Source organism: Cebus imitator, unplaced genomic scaffold (genome assembly GCF_001604975.1).
Source record: "Cebus imitator isolate Cc_AM_T3 unplaced genomic scaffold, Cebus_imitator-1.0 Scaffold24, whole genome shotgun sequence".
Classification (NCBI taxonomy): Eukaryota; Metazoa; Chordata; class Mammalia; order Primates; family Cebidae; genus Cebus; species Cebus imitator.
The window spans coordinates 5,504,345-5,522,524 of NW_016107339.1; the positions used below are offsets into that span (position 1 = coordinate 5,504,345).

General features: G+C 37.5%; 1 protein-coding gene across 4 annotated transcripts in view; it reads right to left on the minus strand.

Moving 5' to 3' along the window:
* Positions 1 to 18,180, minus strand: part of ZNF385D (zinc finger protein 385D) — a 691,222-nt gene that overhangs the window by 85,061 nt on the left and 587,981 nt on the right. For all 4 annotated transcript variants that reach the window (XM_017522543.2, XM_017522544.2, XM_017522542.2 and 1 more), the window contains exon 4: positions 3,388 to 3,550. In XM_017522543.2, the coding sequence (XP_017378032.1) occupies positions 3,388 to 3,550 (163 nt within the window). The remainder of the gene's footprint in view (positions 1 to 3,387; positions 3,551 to 18,180) is intronic.

Sequence of the window (18,180 nt, forward strand, 5' to 3'; positions counted from 1 at the left end):
TTATCAAGCTAGTGGTTGCTTCATTAGCCTAGTCCTGGAGTTAAATTAAGATGAAAGAAAAACCTCAGCTGATATGTAGTATGAGTAAGAAAAAATTAGATACTGCAAAAGCTACTAGGATTTTAGAGGCTGTTTATTACTGCAATATAACCTTGCCTAAACTAACTGATAAGCAATGGGAATGAATGAGAGTCCCCAAGAATCAAAAGTAAAGAAAGATCAGAGAATGACCTTGCACAGGACTTATTCAGACAATTCTGAATTTGTCATTTCATAGAAGAACAAAAAACACAACTTGCCCAGTTACTTTGAGTATAATTTTTAAATTTTTGCCAGTAATTTTTCTGAATAAAAAACTTGCATTTAAAAAAACTTGCTAGATTAGACAGATTTTCTGTCTATCTTTGGAAATGCTCTATGAAATATTCTGTGATAAACAGTAACCAGTCTTATCAACAAACAATTTAGAGTACTCAATATATTTTTTTTAAGTATCACTTTTGCTGGTAAACGTTTATACATATAAATCTACCAGCCTAACACTCTTCATTGGATCACAGAATTAAAATTGTTCTTTAATGTTAGGAAGTGTGTTTTTGTCTTGAGATAGATGAACTAGGCATTCTTTCTATGAATGGTCAGCGGCCGATCACTGAATACTACTTTCTGCTCAGCACACTAGCAGACTGGCATAAGTAAAGGGAAAAAAAGGCAACACAAAAACCCAAGATCAAAAAGTTAGTGATTAGGAGCTAACCCCATGGTTTAGACATATGTGTCACTGTAGGGCAGCAGATAAAACCATATTATTTATACTGGTAAACAATAAATGACTTACGTGTTTAAGAGGAATTATCAATCAAAACTGTCTTTATAACAGAAAACCCTCACATCAATTTCTGATTAAAGTCCATACCATTCCTTGTCCTTTTCATTATTGTTGTCCCAACCCTCTCCAGGGCTCCAGGGATCCTATTTACCAGAGTATGTCTGCTTCTTTTGGGTTAATTCTCTTCCTCGTTGTTCTTGTTACATAAATGGCTAGGAGAGACCAGACACCAGACTGCGCCCCCCTTCCAATTACTGATATTTGTTATAGGTCAACTGCATCCTTTATTATCCTGTACCTAACTCAGACTACATGGTGCAAAAGACCCCATGAGTATTATATCCTCAGTATAAAATGTTAAATATACCTTTCCCAAAAGAAAAAGTCACCCTAACCAATGTCAGATTATTGTCACTAAGCATTGAGCCTTATAAAGAAAGATGTGTTGAAATTTTGTTAAACTTCCCTAAACTTTGTCTATAAAAATGACTCTAAACTTCTATACTTTGGAATACTGACTTCCGTTGTTTGTAATCTACATTTTCTGAGCAGCCATCCTCCAACTTTTACACTTGGATAAACTCTCTTTAAACTAGATTCTGACTCTTTGGATTATTCTACGTTGACACATTCTAGTCTGTAAGTTAAGAGATGAAGGTATGTGGTCACAACTGATTTACTTAACAGAGACAACACACTTAGAGGCCTTTCTTAACCCAAGTTAGCAGCTCTACTCTCTCTCTCTCTCTCTCTCTCTCTCCCTCTCCCCCCCCATATATTTATATATATATATATATAATTTTAAAATTTTATATATATATAATTTTAAAAATGACATACATCCTTAATGAAACAAATATTTTCATATTTTAAAAAAGTCGAGATAACCCAAACATGAATTCTTGATTCAAAAAGTCTAAAAGTAGAAAAAATTGGGAGCAAGGAAAAATGTCACATTAACACTTTGCATCAAACTCATTTCTTTGTTCTCCCTATCTGCTGCCTTCTTTGCATCAGAAAGGCTTCAGGATTTTTCTGCACTTTCTATGCCAGATGCAGCTTTGGTAATCCCCACCTGTGACCCAATATCCTAGAGCAGAAATGACGCTTCCGTGCTTCATTACCACTCATTCTCTTTCAGCCCTCAAAATAAAGCAGTTAGTCCTAGATTATTAGAGAAAAGACCAATGTTTTCCCTAAAAGGTTTTACATCTAAATTGATGAAATGGCATAATCTAGCTCTTGGCACTGGATAACAAGGAAGTGAATATGACAATCCAGTCTTTTTTTGCTCTTTAGTAGGTGGTGGCACAAACTTGGCTATAGCAGAGAACCAAACCAAAGGAATGAAGTAAGACTCAGTCGTTCAATAGACATTTTACTCAGCACCTATCCCATGCCAGACCAGGTGCCAGCATACAAGGATGAGACAAGTATTCAGGTTGAGGGAGGACACAGGGTTCTTAGGGAGGGCAGCATGATGCATTTGTCCGTAATACCTGGGTAAAGAAAATAGAAAATGCCACAGGAACTCAGAACATCACTATCCCTTACAGGTTCACTTGCAGCATCCCCAATCCTTGGAAGAGCTTATACATGTCCAGTAGATGTTACATTGTGTAATAAGGTTGTTGTAATCTATTTGTTCACTGTTTATTTTCTATTTTCATCAGTCATGTCCTGAAGATTCTTTTTCAGTTCAGACACTACCACTGGTGATGATATGAACGTTTCCTCACCATTGCCATTCATATGGACTGGAAAACAATTGATGTGTAACAGTCTCTGTGCTCTACAAAGTGATTTATTAGAGGTACATTCATAAATCACACAGGAATGTTTTCTCTGTAAATTGTGAAGACCAGTGGTCTTATATTTAAAATGCCAGCTTAGGGAAACCTCACTAGCTTCCCCTATTATGAATAAGCTGGTCGTTTGCAGGAGCTATCCCAAGGAGCCATTCAGAGGCCATTATTTCACCGTGAAGACTCTGTTAAAAAGAGTAATTGGTATCAATAACACTTACCTGTGTTTGCAGAGGGAAGCTTCCCAGCCATAACAAGCCCAGAATCACAAAGCCACTAGTTAAAACAATACAGCATTTGGAATTTATGAGAATAAAGCCTGTCTGTAACAGTGTCCTCACTGGGGCCTTCTCGATTCATTTAGCAGACTTTGCTGTGTACTCATAGTTAAATCAAATCTGCCATGCAGTTATAAGCTAAGGTGCTGCATACAAGATGCAAATGCTATACGCTGAAAAGGTTCATTTCTCAAAAATAGTTATGGGGTACATGGCTTCAAAAGCTTTTTATGACTATTCCTCCGAAACAGCCACAGGACTCTTTCAAAATGCAAAATCTGGAATATAATTAGTGATTATCTTAATCTCGTAGGGGTTTGGGAAAATGAGAGGAAACAATTACTGTTACACAGAAAGATGGCTCAAGCATGAATCAATGTGGCAGGCACACAAGTAAACAGACATGGGGCTAGACAAGGGAGGGAACCCCCAACGACGATGATGAGGACAACAACAACAAAGATCATTGCTTAACCTGTTTTGTCAGAGCTGGTATTGATGGTATTGGTAGTGATGGAGGTGAAGGTAGTCTTTGCGCTGTCCTTGGCAGTTACAGATTTCTGCTTATTTTTCATGGCTTCCAGTGCTTTGAGCTTCTTGGCATGTTTCGTGCCTTTGTAGTGGGCCGCAGCCTGGCTCTACAAAGGAGAACAAAATGAACCATGCAATCAGGCTCATTTCTAAACTGGCATTCTCTGTATTACTGCAAATACAGACTCCCTTTCAATAACAGGTACCATTGGAGCTAATTCTGGCCGTGGCCAAACAGTGGGGTTCTATTTAGAATGATGCTAGGAAGCAATGGGAATCCAGTTCTAAAACCTCAGGATAGAAGGAAGAAATATTCTATTGCTTCTCTTAAGAGAAATGTAGCTGAACACTGAGAGGTCCACAATATTTTCTTTGTAAGAGTGGAGAAAAAAATAAGAATTTACACCTGTCTCATTTTTGTTTTGCCACAGAAGATGCTGGGCTCCCAAAGATTAACAAGAGCCCTAGAAAAGAGTAGCTTTCACCTTCTTGACTTGGAAAATGCATTTTCTCTTTCTACAATGTGTCTTATTAATACAGTCCCCAACAGGTGTCTATGAGGAAAGGTTCAAACAAAACAGGGGAAGTGGGCACCCTGGCGACTGAGATTGAAGCTTGAGAGTTCAAAAGCAAATGCACTGCTTAAGTTCAAATGGAGCACACAGAAGCTGGGCAATTTCAGATTCTCTCTCCTTGCTTCTTACAGAGGGTAGTCTGAGAAGTTCAACTTAGTGTCATTTTTTCAGCCTGTGGATCTTTCATGCCCCAGTCCATTGTGAGGAAACTCCAGTGTGTTTGCACTACCTAATGGGGCCAATGCAATTCTTTTGCTTGTGCCTTCTGATATATATATATATATATATATATATATATATATATATATATATATATATTATTTAGAGTGATATGCATTTTCTCATGTTTTATTTTCTTAACAGCATGTTTCTTTTGTGGGGGAGCAGTATAGTGAAATACATTGAGATAGAAAATCATATTTAAAGAAATGTATGTTTATTAATGTTTATTTATTGGGGTAGAAAAGACTTTTCAGTTGGGGGGTAGGGAGAGGGTGAGAAGGGAGATTCTTAGATTAGGTTTTCCAGGTCAAAACCTTTCCAAATGTCCCCACAAACGGATATCTCAGTAGGGGATTATTCCTGTCAGATTATCCATTACTTCCCATTGCTTGTTTAAACTAAACATTTCACTTTGCCAAAAAATAATCATCACATTGTCCTCTTCATTACAGCAACTGTGTTAAGTAGGGTGTTGCAATATAATATAGTTTAACAAATAATTAAATAGTCCACGTCTTCATTTGCATCATTCTAGCAAGATATCCTCAGAGGACTAGGTACCCTTATTGAAAGAACACTGGACAAGGAAATTATATATTAGAAACAGTTCGAACAGAGAGCACACTCATGCATCAGTTACAAATTTTCCAACAACACATAACATCAAAAGACATAGTGTGAGCCAAAATATGAAGTTAAGACATGCTATAGTCAATTGAGGAACCAGTGATAGATTGGATTAAGTTGATTCTACAAAGAGAATGCCACTTTGAAGACAAAATTGTGTCTTTTTTCCCCCTGTCAAATTCTCATTTTCAGTATGTCAAGTCCTTTGGCCACAACTTTTGAGAACGATATGCTATATTCAATTAAAATCATAGGATAGTGGGTCATCTTCTTTAGGCATGTAGCTATAGTGTTTCCCTTAAAGCAAAGTTTCTCTCTTCTCTCTGCAAATACCCCTTTCTCTAGTGATACAAATGAATGTTTAATAGATAGTATATATTAAAAGATGGGCGTGAGATTAATTGCGCTATCTCCACTTATACCTCCAAAATATATATTTCATAGGTTCCTAACAAATCTACATTCTCAGTGGCATTTAAAATTAAACACTTTAACATATCATAGGACCAGGTGATTATCACTATTTTTGAAATTAAGAAACTTACTACAAAAGAAGCCTACAAGTTAAGAAAGTCTTACACCAAAAAAATAAAAAATAAAAAAATGAAAATAAACAAATAAAAACCCCAAATACCAAACAAACAGAAACCTCTCTGCACAGGTACAGCTAAACCAATGCCCTCTAGCAAGTGAAACAGCTCAGAGAGTTGTAGGAAGAACAGGGTGACAAAATGACCAGAAGTTGATATGGCCCCAACAGAGACAGTTACTATCTTAAAATGCAAAACAAGAAAAATGAAACACATACTCACTTGTTTATTGAGTGACAGTCTCCAAACACCTTGATAATAATGATTTTAATTATAAATTATCTGACTTAAAGGCAAATAAGCCTTCCCCAAATTAAAAAATATTATATGAAGGTCCAAAGCATTATAGATAAACCAAGACATGTAGAACTTAGGGGAAGTTGAGTATGGTGGGGTGATGGCTGGAGAGGACATCAATAAAATATCAATATGATTGTACTTGTGCAGGTATGTGTGTTGGGGGTGGAAGTTGACATACAAGTTAGAAAGCTAATATAGACAGATGACCCTTCTAGATATTTTAAATTTTCTTTATCGCTGGCTTTTATGTAATGTTTGTAGAAGTTATTGGACTGTTCCTAGATTATCCTAGTATAATTTTTTCTAATTTATCTATCGTGATCCCATAACTTTAGGTTTACCTTGATTCAGATTTGCTGTATAACAGTGTGTTCCGTATGCGAAGGCAGAAAACCCAGCCAGCTCTCCTTACGCCTTTAGGCCACTTGATAGACACATAGATTGAACTAGATAGATTATTCATCCATATTTTACCTTTCTGTGACTGTAGAAAAAGCTGCAGCCTAAGAAGGAATTTCACTGAGAGATTTTTTTTAAAGCACAAGTTGGCCAGACATTTCTCTTTGGGCCTCCTCTGCTTTTCCTTCAGGAAGAGAAGCGTGGGATAGTTATACTGTCTACTAGCACAACAAATTCCCCTTGAGATTGTGTCCTATTATTTATCAGCACTTTTCTAGGCCAGTCGTTCCCAGACACCTGGGAATTCTCAATTACACATGCAAATAACTATTTTTCACAGACATGACTTCTAGGTTAAATAAGTAACTGTACTGATTCATTGTATCATGTTTCAGAATTTTGTATTTTAAAACTAAAGCAGAATCAAGTGATCTTTGTAATATGGACATGAACAGTAAGATATGAGCTTTAACAACTAATTTTTGTTAAATCGAATTAAGTTTAGCCTAAATCTACCTTCCTACCTATCTTAAGTTGGGCCTAAAAGTTTTTGCATACGTAGAAAATTGTAACCTAATTTGAAGTGTAAACGGACTGTTACTTACTGCATAACAAGTAGCAAAGTCTAAACCAGTCACAGCAGCCAAACTTAAGTCAACCATAGGCAGTCAACAGTTCAAACCAAGTTCAAATAGGACAAATAGGGAGCTTTAACCAATCAGGCTACCTCTGTACGTCACTTCTGCTTGCTGTATGTCACTGCCCTTTTTTGTCTGTAAATGTTATTCAGGCACATGAGCGCCCTGGAGTCTTATTAAACCTTTCCTGGTTCTAGGGCCTGTCAAATTCTTGTATTGTTCTTTGCTCAATTAAACTCTGCTAAATTTAATTTGTCTACAGTTTTTCTTTTAACACTTTAAATCATAAGTGGAATATTAGCACATTGTGTTATGAAAACCACTATACCAATCTTGAAATAGCACATGACACCATTAAATCTAATAAGTGTCATCCCAAAGGCAATTGCTGACATTAAAGATATGCACACACACGTTCCTTTGAACAGAATGCCATTTTAGATGTAATCACCACATTTTAGTCATCAGTAGCCAGGCACTTTTCAATCTTCAAATTTTATCTTCAATATTTCAAAAACGGTTTTTAGTTGAAATGCAATTGATATTTCAGTAGATAAAAATAAGTCTTAATTTGCTAACATTTGAGAGAAGGGTTTTGTCATTTTGAAACATGCACATGCACATTTTTTACTTGGCTAAGTAAGAAACTTCTTTATAAATTATTACTGCCCTATAAAATTCACTGAGAAGTTAATATTTAGGTATTTATTTTATTCCATTAGCACCAATACCTTTTATATTTTTTACTCTATATCTCTTTTACAAAACATGTCTTATGCTTTTAAAAACTCAGAAATTTATTGCAAGCATATATATCCAGGTACCATAACCAATTAATTTTCATGAACAAATAATTTCAAATATAACAAGGTGATCCTTGTTAGTTTGTGAGATTATGTAATTATATCATATATTAAATTTGTATTAAAATAAAATAAACATTATATTGATGGAATTCAGGACACGCCACCTCCAAAAATGACGAGTGAAACTGCCTTTGCAAAGATTACAAAAGCAAGAGAAGTTTAACGTAGCTGACTCCATCTTGCTTATAAACTGGCATGTGGGCCATTTTTGCTCATTTCTGGGTGTAAGCCAAGCTAACCATGGGAGAAATTTAATTTATAGTTTAACATTGAGACAAGGATAATAGTCTCTTCTTAAAATCTATCCCTGCCTTGCTCAGGGCTAAAACCACCTTTGTAAGACCTGTAAAAGCCCACAAGGGACCTGAATCCTGCTAAAACGTAGGGCTAGTTTCTATAATCCCTTACTGCACAGGAGTCATGTGGCCAGAGATCACAAGATTTGTGACTTCCCCAATTGCTCCTATAGATAAAATCACTATTGTAGAACCTAAAGTTGGCCTTTTGAGATGTTTTTCAGACTTTTTCACTCTGACAACTGAGGAACCGCACCAAGATTCATGACTCCTTTTCCACAGGTCCTGTGGTTCCCCACCCAGAGGAGGACTCAGCACATGTTCCATACTCCTATGATTGCATCCCCAACCAATCAGTGGCAACCATTCTCTAGTTCTCTGCCCACCAAATTGTCCTTGAAAAACACAAACCTCAGAGCTTTTGGGTAGACTGATTTGAGTGATAACTTGAGCCCTCCCACATGTCCAGCCTCATGTTAAACTCTCTTTATTGCAATACCATGGTCTCAGTGAACTGATTTTGTGTGTACAGCAGGTAGGAGGAACCCAAAAGGTAATTACAATAGGAGACCAGAATATGCCACTGCAAATATGGTATAAAGACTATTTTGAGCTGATTATTTTCAGAAATAGCAGACAAAGGAGAATTTCTCAGAACAGAGAAGTCACCCCCCTTTTTTGTTTAAGAAAAATTACATCTATATGTCTCCCTCCCAGTACCAGGAAGATAAGGATGACTCTAAATCACTAGAGACTTTGATCAATGGAGAAGGCATTAAGTGAAATCTGCATAACGTTACCCTTGTTTATAGTAATCTTCCTGGCCACCTCCCCATGTCTGGGCCTTTCTCTACATACTGTTTTCCTTGTTTCAGCAAAGGATAGTATTCAAGCCTGAAGTCAAAGTCACCTCCTTGAGTCTATTCTTGAGGTTTACTAATTTCTCTGGGTTATTGTCCATGCATAGCCGAGGTATACATTTTAGTAAGCTTCTGTTTGTTTTTCTCTTGTTAATCTGTCTTTTGTTGTAAGGGTCTGTCCTAGCTAAGAACTATAAAATATAGAGGAATGATTATTTTTCCTCTCCTGCAATATTAAAATGTAACACCAGACAAGAAAAAAGAATGGTTATTAAAGATGTCGCCATCATTCTTGGGGAAAGAAGAGAACACTTGAGCCAACTGAATTTTTCTTTTTTCTTAAAAAATAGTCTAATATAAATTTTAGTTTAGATTGTTATTTCAGAGATAAAAAAATTATCAGATAAAATATCATATCCTAAAATCTTAAACAACTACAGGAAAAAAGTTTAAATTTTTCATTAGTTTTTAAAATATTGATAATATATAATTATGTTTGATGATAAAACATCCTAATTGTCTCAAAATGGAGTCACTTATGTCGAGTGACTCAGCCGATAGTGAAATTGCTGACCCCTCAAAGTTATAAGATATATATGGTAGACTGAGGGGATAAAGTAGCACCTGATGTGTCCAGATGCCATGAGACTTGGCAAGAAAGTGAAGTCAAAGACTGCTGAGACAATGGCCATGGACATACCTGTGAAGGGTCACAGAAACAGCAAAGAAACTGACCATGGCTTAGATGCCTGCAGAAGCTCTGCTGCTAAGAATTCTGAGGCCTCCTTTCTGCCTAAGTGCTGCAACACCCCAAACCCATGGCCAGCAATGTGATGGTCTCCTGAGCTACTCATCAGTAGTTTCTTCTCCTTTTTTCTTATTACTGCCATTGTGTCTTGAATATATTTGCATAATTCTTTGTGTGTGAAAGCCCTGCAATAAATCTTGAATTTGAAAATATTTAATTGGCCCATGAGTCACTATGAAACCTCCCCACCTCCAATCAGACTTAGTACAACAAGGCTGATTGGAACCTCAGAACGTAGTGGCATACATCCACTCAAGCTGACTAGTTAAGTTACATGCACACGTGCAGCCATATGGATGAAGATCAGTATGAATTCTTTGATCTCTTTTTCTTTAATTGTACTTTAGGTTCTGGGGTACATGTGCAGATCATGCAGGATTGTTGCATAGCTACACACATGGCAATGTGATTTGCTGCCTCCATTACATATATCTGGCATTTCTCCCCATGTTATCCCTCCCCGACCTCCCCACCACCTGACTGCCCCCCACAACAGATGCCAGTGTGTGATGCTTCCCTCCATGTGTCCATGTGTTCTCAATGTTCAACACCCGCCTATGAGTGAGAACATGTGGTGTTTGATTTTCTGTTCTTGTGTCAGTTTGCTGAAAATTAGGGTTTCCAGATTATCCATGTCCCTACAAAGGATACAAACTCATCATTTTTTTATGGCTGCTTAGTATTCCTTGGTGTATATGTGCCACATTTTCCTTGTCCAGTCTATTGTTGAGGGGCATTTTGGTTGGTTCCAAGTCTTTGCTATTGTAAACAGTGTCACTATGAACATATGTGTGCACGTGTCTTTATAATACAATGATTTATAATCCTTTGGGTATATACCCAGTAATGGGATTGCTGGGTCAAATGGAATTTCTATTTCTAGGTCCTTGAGAAAGTGCCACACTGTCTTCCACAGTGGTTGACCTAGTTTACACTCCCACTAACAGTGTAAAAGTGTTTCTATTTCTCCATATCCTCTCCAGCATCTGTTGTCTCCAGATTTTTTAATGATTGTCATTCTAACTGGCAAGAGATGGTATCTCAATTCAATCTGCATTTCTGTAATAATCAGTGATGATGAGCATTTTTTCATATGTTTATTGGCCTCATATATGTCTTCTGTTGAAAAGTGTTCATATCCTTTGCCCACTTTTGGATGGGTTTGTTTGTTTTTTTCTTGTAAATCTGTTTTCGTTCTTTGTAGATTCTGGATATTAGCCCTTTGTCAGATGGGTAGATTGCAAAAATTTTTTCCCATTTTATTGGTTGCCAGTTCACTCTAATAATTGTTTCTTTTGCTGTACAGAAGCTCGGGAATTGAATTAGGTCCCATTTGTCTATTTTGGCTTTTGTTGCCAATGCTTTTGGTGTTTTAGTAATGAAGTCCTTGCCTATGCCTATGTCCTGAATGGTTTTGCCTAGGTTTTCTTCTAGGGTTTTTATGGTGTTATGTCTTATGTTTAAGTCTTTCATCCATCTGGAGTTAATTTTAGTGTAAGGTGTCAGGAAGAGGTCCAGTTTCTGCTTTCTGCACACTGCTAGCCAGTTTTCCCAACACCATTTATTAAACAGGGAATCCTTTCCACATTGCTTGTTTTTGTCAGGTTTTTCAAAAATCAGATGGTTGTAGATGTGTGGCATTGCCTCCAGGGCCTCCGTTCAGTATCATAGGTCTATATCGCTGTTTTGGTACCAGTACCATGCTGTTTTGATTACTGTAGGCTTATAGAATAGTTTGAAATCAGGTAGTGTGATTTCTTCAGCTTTGTTCTTTTTGGTTAGGATTATCTTGGCTATGTGGGCTCTCTTTGTTTTCGTATGAAGTTTAGGGTGTTTTTTTGCAGTTCTGTGAAGAAGGTCATTGGTACCTTGATGGGGATAGCATTGAATCTATAAATTACTTTGGGCAGTATGGCCATTTTCATGATAATGATTCTTCCTAACCATGAGCATGGACTGTTTCTCCATCTGTTTGTGTCCTCTCTTATTTCCTTGAGCAGTGGTTTGTAGTTCTCCTTGAAGAGGTCCCTTACATCCTTTGTTAGTTGTATTCCTAGGTATTTTATCCTCTTTGTAGCAATTGTGAATGGGAGTTTGCTCATGATTTGGCTCTCTTCAAGTCTGTAATTGTGTAAAGAAATGCTTGAGACTTCTGCACATTGATTTGCATCTGAGACTTTGCTGAAGTTGCTTATCAGTTTAAGGAGATTTTGGGCCGAGATGATAGGGTCTTCTAAATACACAGTCATGTCATCTGCAAATAGAGACAATTTGACTTCCACTTTTCCTCATTGAATACCCTTTATGATTTTTCTTGCTGAATTGCTCTGGCTAGAACTTCCAATACTATATGGAATAGGAGTGGTGAGAGAGGGCATCCTTGTCTAGTGGCGGATTTCAAAGGGAATGCTTCCACTTCTTGCCTATTCAGTATGATATTGGCTGTGTGTTTATCTTAAATAGCTTTTATTATTTTGTGATACGTTCCATTGATACCTAGTTTATTGAGGGTTTTTAGCATAAAGGACTGTTGAATTTTGTGGAAGGCCTTCTCTACATCTCTTGAGATAATCATGTGGTTTTCGTCTTTGGTTCTGTTTATGTGGTGAATTGCGTATATAGACTTGCATATGTTGAACAAGCCTTGCATCCTTGGAATGAAGCCTACTTGATCGTGATCAATAAGCTTTTTGATGTGCTGTTACCCTTGGTTTGCTAGTATTTTATTGAAGATTTTTGCATCTATGTTCATCATGGATATTGGACTGAAGTTTTCTTTTTTTGTTGAGTCTCTTCCAGGTTTTGGTATCAGGATGATGTTGGTCTCATGAAATGATTTAGGAAGGATTCCTTCTTTTTGTATTGTTTGGAATAGCTTCAGAAGGAATGGTACCAGCTCCTCTTTGTACATCTGGTAGAATTCAGCTGTGAACCCGCCTGGACCTGAACTTTTTTTGGTTGGTAGGCTATTAATTGCTGCCTCAACTTCAGGCTTTGTTATTGGTCTATTCGAGGTTTCAACTTCTTCCTGGTTTAGGCTTGGGAGGGTGCAAGTGTCCAGAAATTTATCCATTTCTTCCAGGTTTACTGGTTTATGTGCATAGAGTTGTTTGTAGTAATCTCTGACTGTAGTCTGTATTTCTGTGGAATCGGGGGTGATAAACCCTTTATCGTTTTTTATTGCATCTATTTGATTCTTTTCCCTTTTCTTTTTTATTTATCTGGCTAGNTCAGTGATGATATCAACTTTATCGTTTTTTATTGCATCTATTTGATTCTTCTCTCTTTCTTTTTCATTAATCTGGCTAGTGGTCTGTCTATTTTGTTGATCCTTTCAAAAAAACAGCTCCTGGATTTATTGATTTTTTGAAGGGTTTTTTGTGTCTCTATCTCCTTCAGTTCTGCTCTGATCTTAGTTATTTCTTGTCTTCTGCTAGCTTTTGAGATTTTTTTATTTTCCTCCTCTAGCTCTTTCAAATTTGACAATAGGGTGTTGATTTTAGATCTTTCCTCACTTCTCATGTGGGTGTTTATTTCTATAAATTTCCCTCTAGGCACAGCTTTAAATGTGTCCCTGAGATTCTGGTATGTTGTGTCTTCGTTCTCATTGGTTTCAAATTATGTCTTTATTTCAGACTTCATTTCATTGTTTATCCAGCTGACATTGAGGAACCAGTTATTCAGTTTCCATGAAGTTGTGTGGTTCTGAGTTAGTTTCTTAATTCTGAGTTCTAATTTAATTGCCTGGTCATCTGAGAGATTGTTTGTTATGATTTCTGTTCTTTTGCATTTGCTGAGGAGTGATTTACTTCCAATTTTGTGGTCAATTTTAGAGTAGGTGCAATGCGGTGCTGAGAAGAATGTGTATTCTGTGGATTTGGGGTGGAGAGTTCTCTAGATGTCTATTAGGTTCACTTGGTCCAGATCTGAGTTCAAGTCCTGAATATCCTTGTTAATGTTCTGTCTCATTGATCTGTCTAATATTGACAGTGGAGTGTTAAAAGTGCCCACTATTATTGTGTGGGAGTCTAAGTCTCTTTGTAGGTCGTTAAGAACTTGCTTTATGTAACTGGGTGCTCCTGTATTGAGTGTGTATATATTTAGGATCATTAGCTCTTCTTGATGCATTAATCCTTTTACCATTATGCAATGTCCTTCTTTGTCTCTTTTGATCTTTGTTGGTTTAAAGTCCATTTTATTAGAGACTAGGATTGCAACTTCTGCTTTTTTTTTGCTCTCCATTTGCTTGATAAATCTTCCTCCATCCCTTTATTTTGAGGCTATTTGTGTCCTTGCATGTAAGATGGGTTTCCTGAATACAACACACCAATGGGTCTTGAATTTTTATCCAGTTTGCCAGTCTGTGTCTTTTGATTGGGGCATTTAGCCCATTTATACTTAAGGTTAATATTGTTAAGTGTGAATTTGATCCTGCCATTTGGATGCTAGCTGGATGGTTTACCCATTGGCTGATGAATTTTTTCATTGTGTTGATGGTCTTTACCATTTGGTACGTTTTTGGAGTGGCTGGTACTGGTTGTTCCTTTCCTTATTTAGTGCTTCTTTTGGGAGCTCTTATAAGGCAGGCCTGGTGGTGATGCAATCTCTCAGCAATTGCTTGTCCTTAAAGGATTTTGTTTCTCCCTCGCTTATGAAGCTTAGTTTGGCTGGATATGGAATTCTAGGTTGAAAGTTCTTTTCTTTAAGGATGTTGAATATTGGTCCCCACTCTCTTCTGGCTTGTAGGGTTTCTGGGGAGAGATCCGCTCTGAGTCTGATGGGCTTCCCTTTGTGGGTGGCCTGACCTTTCTCTCTGGCTGCCCTTAGCATTTGTTCCTTCATTTCAACCTTGGTGAATCTCACAATTATGTGCTTTGGGGTTGCTCTTCTTGAGGAGTATCTTGGTGGTGTTCTCTGTATTTCCTGGATTTTAAGGGTGGCCTGGCTTGCTAGATTGGGGAAGTTCTCCTGGATATATCATGAAGAGTGTTTTCTACCTTGGATTCATTCTCTCCATCACATTCAGGTATACCTATCAAACATAGATTAGGTCTTTTCACATAATTTCTTATTTCTTGGAGGCTTTGTTCATTTCTTTTCACTCTTTTTTCTCCATTCTTGCCTTCTCGTTTTATTTCATTGATTTGATCCTCAATCTCTGATATTCTTTCTTTTGCTTGGTCAATTCAGCTATTGAAACTTGTGTATGCTTCACAAAGTTCTCGTGCTGTGTTTTTCAGCTCCATCAAGTCATTTATATTCTTCTCTAAGCTGTTTATTCTAGTTAGCATCTCATCTAACCTTTTTTCTAGGTTTTTAGTTTCTTTGCTTTGGGTTAGCATGTGTTCTTTTAGCTCTGAGAACTTTGTTATTACCCACCTTCTGAAGCCTGTTTCTGTCAATTCATTAGATTCATTCTCCATCCCTCTTTGATCCCTAGCTGATGAGAAGTTGTGATCCTTTGGAGAAGAGGCTTTCTGGTTTTTGGTGTTTTCATCATTTTTGTGCTGGTTTCTTCCCATCTTTGTGGCTTTATCTACCTGTGGTCTTTGTAGTTGGTCTTTGGACTTTTGGATGGGGTCTCTGAGTGGACGTCCTTTTTGTTGATGATGAAGTTATTTCTTTCTGTCTCTTAGTTTTCCCACTAACAGTCAGGCCCCTCTGCTTCGGGACTGCTCAAGGTCCACTCGAGACCCTGCTTACCTGGGGATCACCCACAGGTGTGAGCTGCAGAACAGTAAGAGTTGCTGCCGGTTTCTTCTTCTGTTATCTTCGCCCCAGAAAGGTACCTGCCAGATGTTGGCCTGAGCTCTCCTTTACGAGGTGTCTCTTTGGGTATACAGGGGTCGGGGAGCTGCTTGAGGAGTCAGTCTGTCCCTTATAGGAGCTCAAGTGCTGTGCTGGGAGCTCCATTGTTCCGTGCAGAGCTGCTGAGCAGGTACTTTTAAGTCTGCTGCAGCGGAACTCACAACTGTCTCTTTTCCCAGGTGCTCTATCCTAGGAAGGTCGGCTTTACTTATAAGTTCCTGTTGTGCTGCTGCCTTTTTTCATAGATGCCCTGCCCCACATGGAGTAGTCCAGTCACAGTCTGCCAACAGAGGTGTTGCTGAGCTGCTGAAGGCTCTGCCTGGCTCCTGTGTGAACTGCCTTGGTAGTGGCAGACTGCTTCGGTAGGTGTGGTCGCCTTTCCCCCCACTGAGCTGGACTGTCCTGGGTCCAGCTGGTTTGCTGTGAAACTCTCAGTCCAGAGTGTTTCAGATTGCTTGTTTTGTGGGTGTGGTACCCGCCGAGCCAGATTGCCTGGCTCCCTGTCTCTGCCCCCTTCCCTTCAGTTGAATTGGCGGTTCTGTCTCCCAGGTGTTCCAGGCACCAGTTGAAACGGCCACCCAGATTTGCTTGAGTTTCTGTGCACCAACCTGGCACCAGCCGTGCTGAAAACTTGTGGCGCTTTTTGGCCCAGGAATCTCCTGGTCTGTGGGCAGTGAAAATTTGTTTGGAAATGCAGTGGGCACTCACCCTCTGTGTTGTTCTTGCTGGGAACTGCACTCTGGAGCTGTTCCTATTTGGCCATCTTGGATCCAGTATGCATTCTAATTGCTGAATGACTTTTTGAATAATTGGAATATCACTTTGTATATACCAGTTCAGCAGAAGATTTCTAAATTCTTACTCTATCTTAACTTTTTGATTATCAACTCTCAGCTTCATTTAACATCCATGCAAATCATTTATTCTCAAAGTCTGGTCCCTAGACCAACAGTCTTAACATCATAGCATGGGCTTAGGACACTGTTAGAAATAAAATTCTCAGTCTCCATCCTGGACATATTGAATCAGAAACTAAGAGAGGGAGGCTCAGTAATGGGTACTTTACAAGCCCTGCAGGTGATCTGGTTAATTCTAAAGTTTAAAAACTATTCATCTTAAGTATAAATGCATTTTTCTCCCAAAGCAGCCCACTGCTTTTGGTACTTCTTGCTGAAGTCAAGGCTTTTTAAGGTGAATGTATAATAATTTGAAAACTGAACATTTTTAAGTGAACAATGTGTATTATTCCCCCTAAAAATTATCATTTTTTTCCTTAAAATCATGTCAAAAAGTACTCAGATATATGTGTATATGGAAAACTTCTACCCAGGAAAGACGAACTTAAATAGCAAATTAACCTTGGAAACATCCTTATAATTCTAACATCACATATTAGTGCTTCCCAAGTCCTTGTGATTTTCTCTTTCCAGATTTAATCTTTTCTCTCTAATGTAATTATTGTCACAGGACAATTCCAGATCTCATTATTTTTATCTCTGTATTGAATGACTTGTTATGATCCAGTGTGCAGGGGCTAGAGAAACCTTCTTCTCAATAAAAATAATGACAGTAATAATAAGCAAAAATCAACCCTTGTATCAAACTCTTAAAACTTCCCTATAACAAGGAAGTATCTAACCCATTGTTTTATTTGCATTAAACTGAGTTAGTGTTAGCCATGTCTAGTTTTTCTCCTTGTATATTTGTGGCTTTTTTATTGAGAAAAATACCTAGCCAACAGACAAACAGAAACCATGCTGGTAAGCCAAGAGATTGTCTTCTCTACTACTCTATTTAACAAAACATTTGAAAAAGAAATGTAAAGATAGACTAGTTCATTGTTATAAATTTTCCTTAGTGCGGTGAATGCAAATTATGCAATATAAAAAAACATGATATATTTTTATTTCTTAATTACATTCCCTATATAGAATATTTAATAATTCATTTCAACTTGTTATTGGGTAGTTATCATGTAAATAGAAGATTACATTATGAATAAAAATGAATATTCACTTGCATTGTTTCATGAAGTGAAAAACATGATTCAATTACGGGTATTCTTTTGAGCTCAAGTGATTGATGCTTTGCTTTAAATGTATTCCTTTTTTCTATACTCTTCAATACAGAAATGAATAGTAGCAGCTACAGGAATAGAAAAAAAGGGGGGAAAGATAATACCACGAGATTACAGTGATTTTCATATACCACCACTGCTCAGTGGGAAAAAAAAATTCTAAATACACATGAAGAAAAGGAAGAGAAGCACGTGACAAATTCTCAGATACATTAGGTAACTAACTTTTAGAAGCAAAGAAAGTGCTTTGTCACTGAGTACTTACATAGTTGTGAAAAAAAATAGTCTAGATGTGGTCACTTATCTTTTCAAAGCTTCTCAAGTCATTGATAAATTTCATGATTCCTAAACATTAATTATTTAATGTTTTCAAGTATCTAATATGAGTGATAAAGTAGAGAGTAGGTACCTGAGTGAGATAAGCTAATTTGAGACTTACTGCCTGGTTCCTGTTGTGAAACAAACCATTGCTTTTGTTTACCTTGAATTCAGACACCTATCTCCTTGATTTCTAACAGCAGAGTCCCGACTGAGGAACAGAGGATAGCAGTGGGCTTTGGAAGCCAGCACAGAAGGTCTAATCTAGATAAAAGGAAGACAGATTCTACTAAATGTGCTCAATCTTTTTTGGAGCTTTTTGTAAACCAGAGATCTCAAGTGAGTTTTAGCTC